At 56.5% G+C, this 16581-nt stretch overlaps 1 protein-coding gene across 4 annotated transcripts; it reads right to left on the reverse strand.

The window, feature by feature from the left end:
• Positions 1-18: 18 nt before the first annotated feature.
• FHOD1 (formin homology 2 domain containing 1) lies at positions 19-15781 on the reverse strand. 4 transcript variants are annotated; one of them, XM_077886370.1, is made up of 24 exons: positions 15469-15781; positions 7954-8060; positions 7521-7585; positions 7132-7199; positions 6953-7058; positions 6782-6876; positions 6398-6509; positions 6220-6314; positions 5971-6114; positions 5712-5857; positions 5416-5631; positions 5260-5283; positions 4838-4891; positions 3844-3959; positions 3161-3759; positions 2682-2837; positions 2272-2454; positions 2068-2187; positions 1829-1990; positions 1232-1422; positions 947-1139; positions 704-866; positions 428-628; positions 19-353 (listed from the first exon to the last, which is right to left on the reverse strand). In XM_077886370.1, the coding sequence occupies exons 1-24, from the start codon at positions 15667-15669 to the stop codon at positions 271-273; spliced, it is 3600 nt and encodes a 1199-aa protein (XP_077742496.1). In that variant the 5' UTR covers positions 15670-15781; the 3' UTR covers positions 19-270. The 4 variants fall into 4 exon arrangements, with proteins under 4 accessions (XP_077742496.1, XP_077742489.1, XP_077742478.1 ...); XM_077886363.1 differs by lacking the exons at positions 4838-4891; positions 5260-5283 and having other exon boundaries at positions 5416-5592; positions 15469-15780; XM_077886352.1 differs by lacking the exons at positions 4838-4891; positions 5260-5283 and having other exon boundaries at positions 15469-15780.
• Positions 15782-16581: the final 800 nt, after the last annotated feature.

Consider the following 16581-nt stretch of genomic DNA (forward strand, 5'->3'; position numbering starts at 1 on the left):
AAGAAAAAGGCTCTTGGGTAGGCTAGGAAAACTTTATTATACTCCATGTATTCAGGGAGCTCATACAAGTACGTGTACACACACAGTCACACACACAGACACACACTTGCACACAGGCATGCACAGCTAATACTGTTGAGGGCACTGTCCACTGGGCACAGAGTGGCTCTGGGGTTGAGAAGAGGCCCCAAATTCTGCTGATCCCTCCTTACTCTCTAGTGTCTTGCACTGCAGGCTGGGGCCCAGATAGGTGTCCTGGAGGCAGTACCTTCACACCTCCAGGCCAGGACCTTTGCTCAGTCCCAGTGCCTGCACCAGGTCCTCTCCGAGCCCACTCTTCAATGTCCGTCTCACTGCAGGGACAGAGCAGGATTAGAGGAGGTTGATGGGGTTAAGATAGGTAGTGGGTGTTTGAGGAAGTACTCACAAGACTTGCGGTTGCCACGGGAACGCTTGCGTTCCCGAGCAGCTAAGGCACGAGGACTGCTCTTGGTCACTGACTGCACCAGCAGGTCCATGATCTCATCTGAAGTGTCACTGGGTAAACCGGAGCCTGGGGGTTCTTCTGGGGGTGCAGTGGATGGCCCCACTGCTGTAGGCATGACTGGAGAGCTGCTCTGGACCATGCCTAAGGGAGGCCAAATAGGGAATTCAGGTCAAGGCAGTCCCAAAGTTCATTGCCCTCACTCGCCACAGGTCCCACCTCTGCTGCGGCGGCTGTGTGTGGCATCTTCCGGCTTGCTGGTCAGCAGACTCTTCATGCTGGCGTGACTGTCGGCATCACCCCGTCCCGGCCCACTGCCCACAGCCACCGGGACAGATGGGTTGCTGGGGGCTTCCCCAGCCACACCTGAGAACTTCTCTGTCTGCAGAGAAGAGAAGGGTGACTTGGGAGCAGGGAAAGGAAACCATGGGGGTGGCAGTCCAAACCTGGAAGGGTACCCACCTCAGTAATCATGCGGCCCCGGGTCTTGTTGCGCTCACGGTACGTGGCCCGCTTCTGCTGCTGCTGCAGCACCCGTTCCCGGCAAGTCCGGTACTCCAGTGCAAACTCACGCAGCGTGTGGCAGAACTGCATGATGCGTACCTCACGAGCTGCCGGGGCTGTGTACCCCAGGTACAACAGGAAGGCATGGAACCTAGGCAGTTTGGGGTAGGGAGGGATGGTGAGTCCTGCTTGGGCTTTGAGGGATGGCGGCGGCGGTCCCACCTCTCTGGCCCATGTCCTCACCTGTTGCAGACACGGCGGTGCACTACCCGCAGCATGGCAACACGGCGGCCACAGTGGGCCAAGAAGTGGGTGAGGCGGGCACGCAGGGCTGGAGCCAGTTCATGCTTGGCCAAGCTCCGTAGGCTCTCCTCTGCTCCCCGGCTCCGACGCTCCAGCTGCCCCAGGTTCTCAGTCAGCTGCTCAAAGTCCACCTGGAAAAGCAGGGGGTACACATGCTGTCCCCCCACAGGAAGGCACCACCTGAGGCTGCCTCAGGCCAGCCAGCTTGGGCCCTAGGGACCCAGATAGCGAAGACCTGCTTCCTGCCCTCCAAAAAACTCATAGTCTTAATGCAGGAGACAGACAAGTCCATTTAATCTAATGGGGAACAGAGAAGCTTTCTTGGGGGAAGTGGTGGTTAAACGGAGACCCAAAGACAGTAAATAGAGGCCAATAGAGGAAAGCAGTGGTTCTAGCCAAGGACACAGCTCACGCCAACACCTCTAGCTGAGCACACTCTGGCACAACAGCCCAAACAGGGAGGAAAAGCCAACCCCAGGAAGCAGCACTCCCTCATTTCTGTGACTGGTCTTAGTCAAGCCTCTGGCTGGTGCTAACCTTGGCACAGCGGGTCAGGGCAGGGATTTCTGAGTAGAGGTCAGAGGAATCAGGCCGGGTCTGGAGCACCAAGGAGCAGAGATGGTGCAGCAGTGACTGTCGGCGCACTGTGTCCTTCACCTCTGATACCTTCTCTAGGTAGCTCAGCTCAAAGCCGCTGCTCTGAAAGGACATCAACTGAGCCTGGGCTCGGCTGACCCCAGAGCCCTGGGCTCTAGCCCTCATATGCTCCCCCTCACCTGGGAACCATTGAGGAAGTTGCCTACAGCCAGCAGGGTGGCCAGGATGCAGCGGAAGGTGGCATTTTGTATCAGCTGTTCCATGCCCACTTTCAGGTCAAATAGTGGCTCTGCGATTTCCTGGAGTGGAATATGAGGGACTCACACTACCTGGTCCTCATGCTCACCTGTCCCACTTCCTGCCCCACCTCATCATCCAAGTACCCGCTCCATGCTGTCATAGTCCAGCTTGAAGGCCCAGAGTTGTAGGCGGGCGGCCAGGCCCCCAATGGAGGCAAGGGTCATCAGGAAATTCTCAGCTGGGCCCAGGGGTATGTCAGGATTGGCCAGCTGGGCCTCCTCAATCTTCTGCCGCTCCTCCTCCGTGGGCATCATAGTCAGCAGTTTCTGAGGATGCAGTCACCACCCCACATAATCCCCTCAGTGCTGGCCTGAGGCTTCAGGCACTGGTTTCAACTCATCCCTAGGTCATCTGAGGAATCCCCAGGACCTGGGGACTGCTCTGTAGAGATACCAAACCCATGCCCACCACTGGAAGGACAGGAAATGCCCACTGACCAAAGGAGAGGGCCAGACCTCCCACCTCCCTCCCACACCCCAGCTGGTATCCCCACCTCAATGCCATCCTTGCTGACAGCAAACTCATCAAAGTTGAGCAGGGCAGCCTTAATGACATGCACAGGCGGCAGGGTGGTTAGACCAATGTTGATGGCATTGCTGCGCTTGGGGTCCAGCACCGTGGTCATTGTCCGGCGGCCCTCACCAGCTTTCTTTAAGGTTGAAGGGAAGGGTGTTAAGAGATTGGGAAAGGGACTCGCTGAGGCAACAATCTAAGAGGGCACTCTTAAAGCCCCCTTCTAAATGGCCAAATGAGGTCATCCCACAACCAGAGCTCTGGGATCTGTAAGGCCTTGTGATGAGCTTAGATTCTATTAGGGCTCTGCCAGTATCTTATTGAGAGACCTCAGAGAAGACTCAGTGCCTTTCTTTGCCTCAGTTCCCCCATGTGGGAAAGGAGTGGTAGTTCAGATCCTTAAGCTCCTATTCCCTCTTGTCTCCACTGGGGTTACACAGCAGATGAGGGTGGGTTTACCTTGGAAGGCAGCACGTCCTTGGCGCGGGACTCAAACAGATGTTCCAGCCGGGCTGTGTCCACTGACACAGGTTCCAGTGAGGCCCACAGGGTGGGGCAGGGCCCAAAGCGGCTCCCAGAGCCTCCATGGCCTCCAGCCAGTTTTAGCTCCCGCCAGAAGAGTTTTACTGTCTTCCTCTTGGTGGGGAGGGGTAGGCCATCAGGTGCTGAGGGAGAAAGGGGGGCGGCCGGAGGTGGAGGTGGTGGGAGTGAACCTTTGATGGGTGGGGGAGGTGGGGGTGGAGGAGGCGGGGCGCCTCCAGAGAGCGCAGGCAGTGGAGGCGGTGGGGGTGGGACCCCTTTCACAGCCTCCACAGCCTCCACATTCAGTATGTCCTCGTCTTCATCCTCCCCCAGATCTGAGAAGTCCAGGTCTCCAATGCAGAGCTTGGGTACACGAAACTCCCGAATGGGCTCAGCCTTGGGGCTTGGCGGGGCCAGTGGCATTTTGGGCTCTGGCTCAAGGCTCCGCTGGGTTCGGAGCAGACCTCGTGGGGCAGGGCTCTCAGGTGTTCTGGGTGCAGGGCCCGGTTCTGGGGAGCTCCATAATTCCCGGGTATCTAAAAGAGAGAAGCAGCTGTCAGCCTCACGCCCTCTGTGTACCGACAGGGCAATGCGAGAAGACTCTGCCCCCCACCACTCACCTACGTGTCCATCAGCCTCATCGGGCATGGCTCCAGCCAATGTTTCTGCCCGGCCCTGGGCCAGTGCAGCCTGCTTCTCTGTTTCTGCTGCTGCCACATTCTCCAGGAACCGGGCTCTGGAGGGAGGCACTTGTCAGTGAGGGTGTCCGACACACGCCAGCCCAGGGTGGTATACATGCCTTGCTGGGCGCCTGGGCGCTGCTTCAGTTTGCAGGCACACACAAACACACGGGGAACAGTCCATGCACTGAGCAGACCCAGGACTTAGCCCCCAAGACCAGGCCCTGTTCAGTCCTCCATATCTGGGGAAGGTCACAGCCAACCCAGCATCCCCAGGTCAACAGAAGGGGAGAAGTTCTACTTAACATCTAACTTGCAACCTTGTTGCTGTTCATGTTCAGTGTCTTGATTCTAGACAAGGACTGTTAGAGCAGGGGAAGGGGATGGGGTCGGAGTGGGCACACCGGGCTGTCCCATGCCTGGAAGCTTCTGAGGGCTATGACCCAGGCTGAGAAAAGGGCCTGGTAAATAAGAGGCATTAACTTAAGGATTCCATATTTTCCTGACTAAGCTACCACAACAGGCACTTGGTTTATGTTGAAATAATGCAGGTGACTCAGTGTCTTTTTCAGCCTCTCCAGGCTCTGTTGGCCCTCAGTCCCGGCCCTTTCTTCAGTTCTAGGTTGCTCCTCTACCCCCACACCACACAGCACCCTGGATCCTCCCCTGCCATATTCCTGGGCTCCAGATTGGGAGTCCATGTCCTCTTTTCTGGTTGAAGCTGTCAAGGGTTCACTATTGAAGCACAGGGATCACTATGACCCCAATGAACTTCTCTACCCCTTGGGTAACGGGAAGCATAGGTCTCTGGGAGAGGATGGACCTGAGAGGTCCCCAGCTCTGGCTGTATAAGGCACATGGAACCCCCGCTGGGGGAAGCAACGCTGAAGCCCTGAGCACATGGCAGGCCTGGCAGGCTGGCCTCTGTACTTACTGCAGCCTGGCCTGCTCAGTAGGGGACTGAGGGACAGGTGGGCTCTCAGGGGCCCTGGGTGGGGGGATGAGAGGAAGAGATGGTAACTGTGGTGCCTGCTCCAATCCAGTTGCTTGTACCCACACAGAGCAGGGCAGGAATAGCAGGGGTTCCTTCCCAGCCCCAGTGGGAAGAGGAGGCATGGAGAAGGCAGGACATGAAACTGGAAATGGAGGGGAGAGACTGACATGAAGCAGGACAGGGTGCAGTAAGAGACAAAGGTGGAGCAGAACAAGAGAGCCAGGAGGTAGTGACAGAACAAAGGGGGCGAGGGGAGAGATGACAAAGGGGCAAGGACAGGCGGAATGCCAGAAAGATGAAGACAAGCAGCAAGAGGAAGAGGTCCAGTCAGAGCCGAACCCCAGCCCCCAGCAGTCACTTACCAAACAGGAGCAGTTTGGTGAAGTCTGGAAAGAAAGAGAAAGCACGCGTTTGGGCAGAGGAGTTTGGGCAGAGGAGGCCGAGGGCCTGTGGAGGGCTCAGAGTGGAGGGACAGCTGAAGAGAGGATGCTAGGGGCAGGCTCTATTTCCCTACTTACTTGTAGATGCTCCTCTCGCTGGTACTGTCAGCTGGGGGCCCCACGGAGATGGCAGGAAAGAGGTTCACTGAGGTACGGAGGCCAGAAGCAGGGTCCAAGGGGCTGGGAGCCTGGCCGCTGGACAGGGCAGGGCCAGTGGAGTAGGTGGAGATGACCGTTGAGACAGGGTCTGTGGGGCTGGAGGTGAGGCCTGTCGGTGAGGCGGGGCCTGCAGGGCTGGAGGCGGAGCCTGTTAACGCACAAGGCCACGGCAGGGGGATCCACCCCTCCACATGCCAAGGCGAGTTCTCTCTTACCCAGGCTCCTGGGAGCGCACAGGGCCGCCCCCGCCTTCTAGAGACCTGCGGCTCCTCTTGCCCTCCTCTGAAGAGGGCTTTCTGCGTTCCCGCCGCCCACCTACAGCGGCTTCCTCGATGTCTCCATCCTCCAACCGCAGGGCACTCTAGTGGAGATGGACCCAGATGTGAGCCGCATCAACGCACATAGGTAGGGTGGGGTGCTGGGGAACTGTGCCTCCTCCTTCTCTTCCAGCCGAGGCCAGATGGCCTAGCTCACCTCATAGAGCACAAGCTGTGTACGCAGGTCGAAGTCAGTGCCTGAGGTGCCCAAGAGGCGCTGGACCAGAGCCTCCATGCCCTGCTGCTCCAGTGCATCTGTCACATCATAGAAGGAGTCCTGGTCCGGGAGTGCTGCTAGGGTCTAGAGGGTGGGGATGGGAGGGCAAGACTAAGGCTGATGGAGTCTAGAAGTTAGGAGCCCTAGGGGTCCAGAATTAGCACCTGGTCTCCCCCCCAGCCCCCCCACCTTGTTGATGAGGGTGACTGTGTACACCAACAACTCAGGATCAGCACCATTCTTCTCCTCCAGGATGGATACCAGATTGGCCCAAGGAAGAGAGCCTGACACACAGAAAGGGGAGCAATGCAGAGATATACAGGAGAGAGGGCTCTGAGTGGTGGGGGAGGAAAGGACAGCCTCTCACCTGTAGAGCTGGCCACAGAGTTGACAGCTTGGATAAACAGCGGCGCATTGTTCTCAGAGTATTCCACAAACACCAGCAGCAGCTTCAGGGCTGTCTTCACCACCAAGCGGGACTGGGGGGGGGGGGGTATCACCACATATGAGTAATGGGGTTTGGGCCAGACTTGTGCCAGCTCCTGGTGCAGAGGCTAAGGACTTCTGGGACTGGACCCAGAGAGGAGAGTCTAGGCAGAAAGACCCTGGCCCCAGGCCCAGGTGTTGGAGTGCTTTCTAGGCTTAGAGGAGCCTCAGACTCTCCATTCCAGCCCACTTTGAAGAAAAGGAGACTGAGGATCAGAAAGAGTCCGTGGGAAAAGGGTACATGGCTGTGTGGAGGGCCACTTACCATGCTGGCACACAGCGTGTACAGCCACTGCACAGTCTCACTGTGGGCCACCACCCCCAGCATCCCATCCACAAAAAGCATCAGCTGACCTAGTGCTGGGGACACAGAGACAAGAAGAGGTCAATAAGCAGTCGCTGAAGGCAAGGGTCATGGGGGAGGGATGGGGCTAACCTCGGAGGATGTAGCTCTGGTAGTTGTGATCGGCAGCAGCACCCACACGGATCAGGCAACTCAGCCCCTCTGAGTGCACAAATTCAGGCACCAGGTCCTTGTCCTCCTGGAGGCACCATGGGGGAGTTTAAGCAGGGTTCAGGCTGGATGCCCACCCCCAGCCCACTTCTGGGCCTCACCTGGAAGATCTGCTTTAGTGAGAAGAGGGAGCGGCGGAGCTCAGGGCCACTGGAGCCATACAACTTTTCTGTAAGGGGTAGGTGGGCATGGAAACCTCAAGGGGGCACAGACATTCTCCTCTACTGGGACACAATCCCCCACCAAAGAATATTCTAGTACTCTTGAACCCCCAACCTCCTCCTCCACTCCCTGACTCTGGGCAACCCCCATCACGGTTTAGCTGCAGCATCAGCCCTGGCCCTGGAAGGAGAGGTCAGGATAGGAATGGGGAGGGGCCACACATCCTGTCTCCCATGTGCTTTGTCCACTGTTCTGCACAAGCCTGAAAGAAACTGAGCCAACAGGGCTGGGAGGGGATTCCTGGACTCTAATGCTCTCATATACTCACCCAAGATGGCATTGACCCTCACGGAGAGTTGAGTACGCAGGATGATCGTAGGCTTCCGCCCTTTGCTAGAATCAAGCAGCCTAGTCAGCAGTTTCCAGGCCATTCCTCAAGGTCCCTGCCCCCATACCAGGGCAGATAAAGACCACCCCACATGCCAACCCTGGCCCAACTCCTTCCTGCCCAAGATGGTTTGTGCAAACATAGGTATCTCAAGTATGTGGGGCAGCGCCCCCCCCCCCCCTTTACATCCCAGGCATCAGGTAACACTGGCCACGCCTTGGGATTCCCCTGGCATAGTCCCCTGGGATGGCAGGAGGTGACCCACAGCCCAGGCTAGATAGATCAGGTGTCTTGGCTGCTGACACCTGAGCCAGCTCCTGGTGGAAGGAAAGGTGGGGGCCAGCCTTGCTTTCCCGGTCCCATCAGCTCTGACCTGATCTCTTCATAGAAGCCCTCCAGCATCTCCCGCTGCTCTTCCAGAGACAGCTCAGGGTCCAGGTAGTATCCAGAAGGAGACACTTGTAGGGCACAGTCCTCCAGCTAGGGGCAAAGGGAACAGCTGTCAGGGCTGGGAAAGAGCAGCCGGGGTATGTATGGAGACCCCATGACCTCCTCTCAGAGAGCGGTCAGATGGCTGAACATAGGGTGTACACTGCAGCCACACGTTCCTTCATGAACCATTTCTCACAGACCTACTATGTGCAATGCCCATCCACCTCAGGGGCCAAGCTTTTTTGACCTTTGTACATTGTAACACTGACCAGTGTACCTTGTAACACTTACCCATTCTATAGGTTTTAGATCAGGTAACGCTTTTTTGGAATGCTCTCCTGGACAACGATAGCCATTGCTATGCAACCCATTCCCTTCCATGTGTGAGGCCTTCCACACAGCATTATAATATCCTAGACACTAGTGTTCTTCCCCACAAACCATGAGTTCTCTAGGTTCAGGGACCGTGTCTGTCTTGCCCCATACTATATTTGCAGAGCCTAGCACAGTATTTGGCTCACAGTGAGTGCACACTAAACATTGTTGAGGTAACGAACATGAATAAGGAAGGGGCATAGAGAAAAGATGGGAGGAAGTTCTTGCCTTTGAGGAAGTTCACAGCCCTGGGGGTGATAAACTGCATTCACAAAGCATTCAAGCCCAGGAAGAAAGTGTTAGGAATACTGGTGCAAACCCAGCTGGGAGGGGTGTATGTGTGTGGCATGTCTCCCTGAATGGAGATGGTGAGGAGCCAGCAGGTAATCCATAGGCTGTCAGTCCCTCTGGGCTTCAGGGTCCTTGTCCTGCCCCAAGTGAGCTGGAACTCAGAGGCCTCCAAGGGGCCTATTAAAAACTAGGTTTTAGGGATGCCTGATGGCTCAGTGGCTGAGTGTCTGCCTTCGGCCCAGGGCGTGATCCTGGAGTCCCGGGATCAAGTCCTACATCAGTCCTACATGGAACCTGCTTCTCCCTCTGCCTGTGTCTCTGCCTCTCTCTGTATGTCTCTCATGAATAAATAAATAAAAATCTTTAAAATAAAAAATAAAAACTAGTTTTTAGGGTCTGACTCAGCCAGTCTACATTGGGTCCCTGAAACCTGCATTCATTGTACAAGGCACGCGTTCTATCCACGTGTCTGCTTCCTACATATCTCCACCACGCCCCCAGCTTGGCTCCCCTCCACCACCACCAGGCATGGCACTGGGCTTGAGAGTACCTGTAAAAAAAAAAAAAAAAAAGAGAGAGTACCTGTAGAGAGGCCTAGTGAAGTGACTCCAGAGAGTGTGAGGGCAGCACTGTGCCTCTCCCAGACACCTCCCCCATAGCACAGAGCCAGTATGTAGGGCTCAGCAAGGTCCCTTGAATTGTGGTCCTGCTCCTTGAGGTACCATGACCCAGGGAGAGCCTACCTCTGGAGAAACCCGGTGTTCTCTGGCTTCCATCTTACTGGGAAAGTCAATCCCATCATTTGTCCTGCTGTTCTGTCAGCCCTGCCCTGCGCTGGGCCCAGTCCAAGGGCTTCCAGCTGCTGTTGGTTCCCTGGGGGGTAAGGGAGTCCAACTCCTGCCCCTACCCATTTCTGCTTAGCACCCCTGCTCATGCCTGAGAGCCTGACCCAGCTCCTTCCTGGCAGTTCAGCCTTGAGGCCCGTGGGTGACACCCCCCGCCCCCAACCCTCTGCCCCGCCTTGCCTGGGACATGGGACATAGGACAAACACTCCAGCCTGTTCTCTGTCCCACTTCCTGCCTGGCTGCCTGCCCTCCCTTGGGCGCCTAGGGCGGGCCGGCCTCTCTCCCCTTGCTGGGAGCAGAGTCATCTTCCCCAGGCCCTACAGGGAGCGGGCCTGAGACAGGGGCAGCAAGGCCCCAGGGCTAGGGTACTTTGTTTTGGGCCAGCTCTGCTGAGGGCAGCCCCACATTCCTCCAGATCCCCTGCCCACATGGTGACTCAGCAGCCTGCCCAGCCCACCCCCTTCCAGGCACAGCTGCATCTCCTTCCACCTTGGGCTAGAGGATTCTGGGGACCCTAGAGAAAACATATCCACACACCCTGCCCCAGCCCCAGAGCAACAAATCCCTTCAGGGACCCTCTGAATCACACATATATAGAAGAGCTCACTCATTTAAACATTCATGAACAACGCTGGTTTTAGGTGAAGACATAGCAGGGATGGAGATACTGCTTCTGCTTTTCCTGCCTTCCAGCTCAGCTGGGGAAGCAGGCAGGCTTGCCTCAGAAAAAGGCCACAAATAAATGTAGAAGCACAACTGCCATGAGTGCTAAGAAAGGAGAGGGGTGGAGTGCGGTAAAGGTAAACACTGGAGGGGTGATCAGCTTATACTTGGTCTGACTTCCACACCCAGGTTCACGGAGCAATCTATACATATATATGCTTTGCTGGAGCACAGGTCCAAGAAGTACACCAACAGCTCGGACCCAGCAGGCTCTCTTACCCTCCTGCAAGTACATGTGGCATGTGCCAATCCCAAGTGAGCAGAGAATGGTCCTCTCCTTCCAGAATGCCTGCATGTATTTGGGGTAAGATCCTGAAGGCCAAGTGCTCTATCACCCAGCTTCCTCAGATGAGCAGAGTTAACCCCTTTCCCTCTATGGTGGCAGCAGTGGCCTCCTTCAGCCACTTCACTTGCCTTATCCTGCCAGGGCCCCATTTTGGGGAAGAAGTCCTGAGGTAACAGCTCAAAGCCTCCAGGATGGTACCCCCCCACCCCCCAACCCAGCTGCCTAGTCTTGGGTGGAGATGGGGGGCGGTGGGCTAAGGTAGCAAAGAACAGAGACTTCCTGCCGGCTGGGTAGTGCTTGTCCCTCACACCCCTGGCCCCTTCCTTGGGTCACCCTTGTGATAGCCAAACCTCTGGGGCTTGTTTCTCACACCCTGGGGCTGGGCCAGGCCAGAGTAAGCCTGAACCCTTGTGCCTGCTGACAGTCCTTAGGGTCAGCACAGGGCCAGTGTGGGCTCACATCCTTGATTGCCTCCTGGTTCTTGTCTTCCACGCTTCTCTGTGTCTGTCTTGGAGTGAGGTCCTCTCCATTCTTCCCAGGCCCAGCCCCTCCCTTCAGCATCCAGCCTACTTTTTCTCTTAGTTCTCTAGGCTCAGGCTTTTCTAATCGTCTAAGCCAACTCATTTCATATGGCTCTAAATTCAGGGCCAAACTTAGGGGACCATGGTGTCTACTCTCTAATATTTTTCATAACTACAAATCAGGTGAAAATAAGTACACCAGGGAGAGGGAAAGAAGATGGAAAAGAGGGTAGAACTATATGCTGAAAGACTGCTGCTTTAGGAAATAATTTTGCTAGCTGCTTTTTTTCTTCTGCTTTCCTATAAACATGAGACCCTTGGGGTGCCTGGCTGGCTTACTTGGAGGAGCATGCAACTATTGATCTTGGGGTTGTGAGTTTGAGCCCCATGTTGGGTGTAGAGATTACTTGAACAAACAAACTTTAAACATATGACCCTTCTTCTCCTATTATGTTGGGTTTCTTTTTTTTCTTTTAAGATTTTATTTACTTATTCACAAGGGACACAGAGAGAGGCAGAGACAGGAGAAGTGGGCTCCATGCAAGGAGCCTGATATGGGACTCGATCCCAGGACTCCGGGATCACACCCTGAGCTGAAGGCAGATGCTCAACCTCTGAGCCACCCAGGCGTCCCTATTTTGGGTTTCCAACTAGACCATGACTTCCTGGATGAGACACTATGGGTGGATCTTGAGGAGGGAAACCTATATTAGTTATGCCTCCTCTGTGTCACATACCAGGTTGCCTAGTTTGATTCTCCTGCTAATCTTTTTTTTTTTTAAGTTTTTTTATGTAAATAATCTCTATGCCCAAAGTGGGGCTCAAACCCATGACCCTGAGATAAAGAGTCGAATGCTCTACCAACTGAGCCAGCCAGATGTCCCTTTCCTGACAATCGTTTTACAGATGAGGAAACCAAGGCTTAGAAACTCCATGAATATGCCCCAGGCTGCAGAACCAGTAATGGAACTGGGGCTAACTGACCTAGATCTTGGGTGGATGGACTGTGGAAGTGCTCCAGGGAACCCCTGAAGGGGAGGTGGAGGGAGGGTTGGAGCCTGTAGTGTTGCTAAGGGCTGAAGACCACCCCTCAGCTTTCCAGACTCTGCAAATACCTCAAACTGGTCCTCCCAGTTGTAGCAAGAGAACACAAATGAACACATACACATCATACATGCTAGGGTAACAGTGCCTACATCTGCAAGGACCTAGGTCCTAGGGTCCCTCACGAGGCTGCATCTCAGGTTCCCTAGCCCACAATGACCAGATAATTGGACATGGTGGCCCCAGGGAAAGCTGGGAGAAGGCCATGACTCACACCCACATCCCAATCTTCTCATTTCCCTAAAAGACCTCCATGTCAGGGGAATAAAGGGCTCAGTTCATCACCAGATCACCCCATCTTACCCTTAAGACTACTCTGAGACCCCTCCAGTTGGTCCCTGTCCCAGCAGGTCAGGTTCACCCATTAGCCCCCTTGCCACAACTGCTCCTGAGCAGTAAACTGAGGCTGGAGTAGAGAGGGTGCAAGGTCAGGAAACATTCCAGGAGAGTGCCACCCCTGTCCTCCTCTAATCTTTAGCCACAGTTGGGGAAACAGCAACTGGTGACAAATTTCCAGGGCTATCCCTGCTGCTAGAAGTAGGAGGCTCCTCGTGGCTTTGCATCAGGGTCAGAGCAGCACTCAGGTCTCTCTGCCCAGAGCCCAGGGAGAAGTCAGTGCTATTTCAGATGTGGCAGAACCTTTAGGTGTCAGAAAGGGGCTCCTGAGGCACTGCCCAGAAGAGCAAAAGGTAGCAGAGCTCTGGATAAAGAAGTGAAATGCAGGGTCAGAGGGCCAGGTTCTCCCCTGGGTAGGAGCAGGTCCCTGGGTTGGGAGAGGCTCGTGCACAGAGGGAAGACAGATTCTCCTCTATTTCCCTGGGGACACCAGGCATGGCCCAAGGCATTTCCAGGACCCTTCCCAACCCCCCTTACCCCTCCCACTCCCACCCAAGGCCAGGAGATGAGTCAGAGGCTGTGGCAAGGAGCTTCCTCCTAGACTGGGAGGAAATGAGCAAGGCCTTCTCAGATCTGAAAGCTCTAAACGGTTTAAAAAGGAAGCCCCCAGGGGAACTCTAGTGGCTAGGCCCAGTCCAATGGCGTGTGTGGGGTGGAGCCCCAGAGAGAAAGTGGGTTGGGCCTTTGTACATTCCCAGGGAGGGAGCAGGGTCCCGTAGAGATGTTGAAGGTCAGTGCCCAGAGTAGGAGGACAAATGTCATCATTTGACTGTGTCCTGTTCCTCTATTGGACAAATGCACTGAGGATAAAGTATTGAGTAGAGATCCCCTCCCTCTTATTTCTGCTCTAGGCCTGGGGTGGGAATGTCTGGGTTTCTGGGCTACCTCTCTCCTCTCCTCTATCTTTCTGGGCTATGTAGGCAGGCTTGAGTCATGTCTATGCCCCTAGGGCATGTACTTATAGGACTAGGGGAGGAACCAGCTGTTGACATTTCCTGCAAGGAGAGCCCTGCTCCCCCTCTCTCAGCCCTCTGATGTCCCTGCCCCTACCCTATTCTCAGCCCTTCTTCCTCCAGCCTTCTATTCTGGGGCTGTGGTCACAGTTTATATTTGGGATGAGCACATCACAGTGTCTGACCATTGCTGGCAGAGCTGCCAGCCCCAGGGAATCCTGGCTACAGACACAGTGGTAACTCAGTGGCCACCAGCATATCCTGCCTGTGGGGGATATGGTAGTCCTCAGGTACACCAAGTGGGAGATCCTGAAGGTGGGGAGACAGGAATGTCTGGGTTTGGGAATACTTAACAAATTCTCCATCTGAGTTCTGTAGTGTCCTTAGCTAAGAAGTAGAGAACAGAGAGCAGAACACCTTGTGCAGCAGGGAGATGGGTCCCCAAATGCGGGGAAGAAACAACAGATGGTTCTTTCCTGTCGCTGACCTCCCATATCTGCCCCTAATTGGGAAGAGGGCTGTTAAGGCTAAATCCTGTCCAGGGTGCGCAGTAGGAAGAATACTGTTTTCTGTAATGCTCCAGGCTTATTTCAGCACCGGGAGGTCCAGGAGCCTGAAGGCAGGAACCTAGCCTCAGTTCAGCCACCCTCACTCTCCAGTGCCCATCCTGAATTGAAGGTGGCCTGGGGCTGGACGTGGCTTCTTCCAGGCCCACCTCAGTTTGTCTCTTTGAACAAGGCATGACAAAAGGGGCTCCATCAGCACCCTAAGGTGGGCAGCGTGCTGCAACCTTCAAGCCGTGGCCTTGAAGCCGGGGCTCTGCCCGGACACGCGCCACTCCCCCGGCCAATAATCTCACCAACTCTCCCGCCCGCGCTCGGAGGCGGGGCCGGCCCAAAGAGTGAGGAATGCAGGCTGGGGGCCCGGCGCCCGGGTCACATTCCAGGGGAGACCCCGGGCCTGGGGGGGGCAAGTTTGCGCAACTCGCCCCCCAGCTAAGGCTGGGAGCAGGGGAGGGCGACCCCCTCAAGGCTCTCTCCTTTTCCTCACCACTCGGTGCGTACTGGCTAACGGGGAACCTTGGGAAGTGGTAGTGCGCCTCCCAGAGTCCTGGTCCGGAAACCCAGCGCGCCGGAAAGGGCTGCCTGCAGGGGGCTGAGCGCAGGGAGCCAGAGGGGAGGTAGGGCCAACCATCTGGAAAAGGGCCTCTTGCAGCACTGTGCACGAGTAGGCTCCCGGACGCAGGCAAACTAGGGCAGGCTGGCGGTTTAAAATTAGCCCGGCCCGCCCCCTCCCTTCTCTAGTCGTGGGCCGGCGGCAGGGGGAGTGCGGGATGGTGGGGGCGGTGACTCAAAGGGCTTTTCCACCAGTGCAACCACCGGCTCTCGGCGTGTTCCCGGCCGGGCCGCTCCCCGGGGACTCGCTTCACCCCGAGAAGTGTCTCCTCCACTGGCACTCCCAAGCCGGGCCCCCACCTACAGGGGCAACCCTCCGTCGGGCAGGACCCAATCCAGTCTCCAGAAACCGCTGGGAGCTTTGGCCGCCCGCCCTGGCCCGCCCTGGGTCCGCCCCTCCTCCTGGTCCCGCCCCACCTCACCTGAAGCAGGTGGAAGCTGGTCTCGCCCCAGCTCCAACTTCTAGTCCGCTACCACCCAAACTTCTATCCTCACCTATCCAGATCGGTTACCCAGGCAGCCAGGCAGCGAGTGGACCCCGAACATCTCCCCAGGTGGGTCTCACTTCGAGGGGGCAGCCGGCAAGTTCCCATCTCCCTTCTTCAGCTTCCCTCAACTTGAGAGGCGTCCCGCGAAAGTGAGGCAGCGTGGACGTTGGGTCTCTAGCCCAAGGCTTTCCCGCGGGAGCGCCCTGCCCTCACTTCAGCCTCTCCCCGAGGGGTACCTCCCAAAGGCTTTCACGGCGCCATGAACCTCAGCCCTCAATCTTTCTCCAGGGCCCCTCACCTTCAGCGGCGCCGCCAGCAGGCGGTGCAGCGCGGGTATCTGCGCACCCAGGGGCAGCGCCCCGTCCAGGCTGCAGGTGGGGGCCCGGCGCGGCTCCGGGAAGTTGGCACAGGAGAAGGGGTCGGTGTCCTCCAAGTACTGCACCCGCACGGTCACCACTGATACCGGGTCCCCGTCTCCGCGGTCTTCCTCGCCGGCCATGGTTTGTCACTGGCTCGTGCCGCGCGCCTCCGGGAGAGTCGCGGCGTCGCCGCGGCGTCTATTCAACTAGCTCCACTGTCTGGGCCGGGTCGGACCGGACGCAGCTTGAGGAGGGGCGGAGCCAGGCGGGAGGCGGGGCCGAGGAGGGGGTGGAGCCAAGAGCAGTCCCTGAACGCGCCGGGGGCGGGGGCTGCCGGGGGCGGGGCTTGCCGGGGGCGGGGCTTGCCTCCAGCCACTCAGAGGGCGCGATCGGGATCCCGTTAGTTCACTGGCTGCGCCGGCGGGAAAACCCGAGCTCGCGCCCCGCCTTCAAGAGCGTGCCCACAGGGCGGGGAGCTTTCCTTTGGGCTTGGGGGTGGTGAGGCTGCGTTCTTGTTGAGGGGTTATTCGGGCAGGTAGGGTGGCAATTTCTTCAGATAGTGGACGGCCAGGTCTCCCTGAGTTTAGGGACGAGATGGTCCTGATTCCTTCAGTTTGAAGGATGAAGTGGACGTGATTCCGTCATTTGGAAAAAGCAGGGAAATGAATCCCTCGCTCGTAGTTTGGAGCAAGAAGTGAAAATCGGTTCCACTCAGTGTGAAGGAAGAAGTGGGATCATTTCCCTTTAGTTGGGGTAAGAAGAGAGACGGGTGCCCCTCAGCTCTGGGAAAATGATGTGATGACTCAGTTTGGGTGCGGAGAGGTAGAACATGTTTCGCTCAGCCTCTCAGCTTGAATGAAAAATGGAGACAGTCTTCCTCAGTTTGGGGCGAGATAAGCAGAATGCCCTTCAGGTTGAGGGGAAAAGGTGAGTGGATCCCTATTAGTTTATTTTATTATTATTTTTTATTTATGATAGGCACACAGTGAGGGCGAGAGGCAGAGACACAGGCAGAGGGAGAAGCAGGCTCCATGCACCGGGAGCCCGACGTG

Source organism: Canis aureus, chromosome 3 (genome assembly GCF_053574225.1).
Source record: "Canis aureus isolate CA01 chromosome 3, VMU_Caureus_v.1.0, whole genome shotgun sequence".
NCBI lineage: Eukaryota > Metazoa > Chordata > Mammalia > Carnivora > Canidae > Canis > Canis aureus.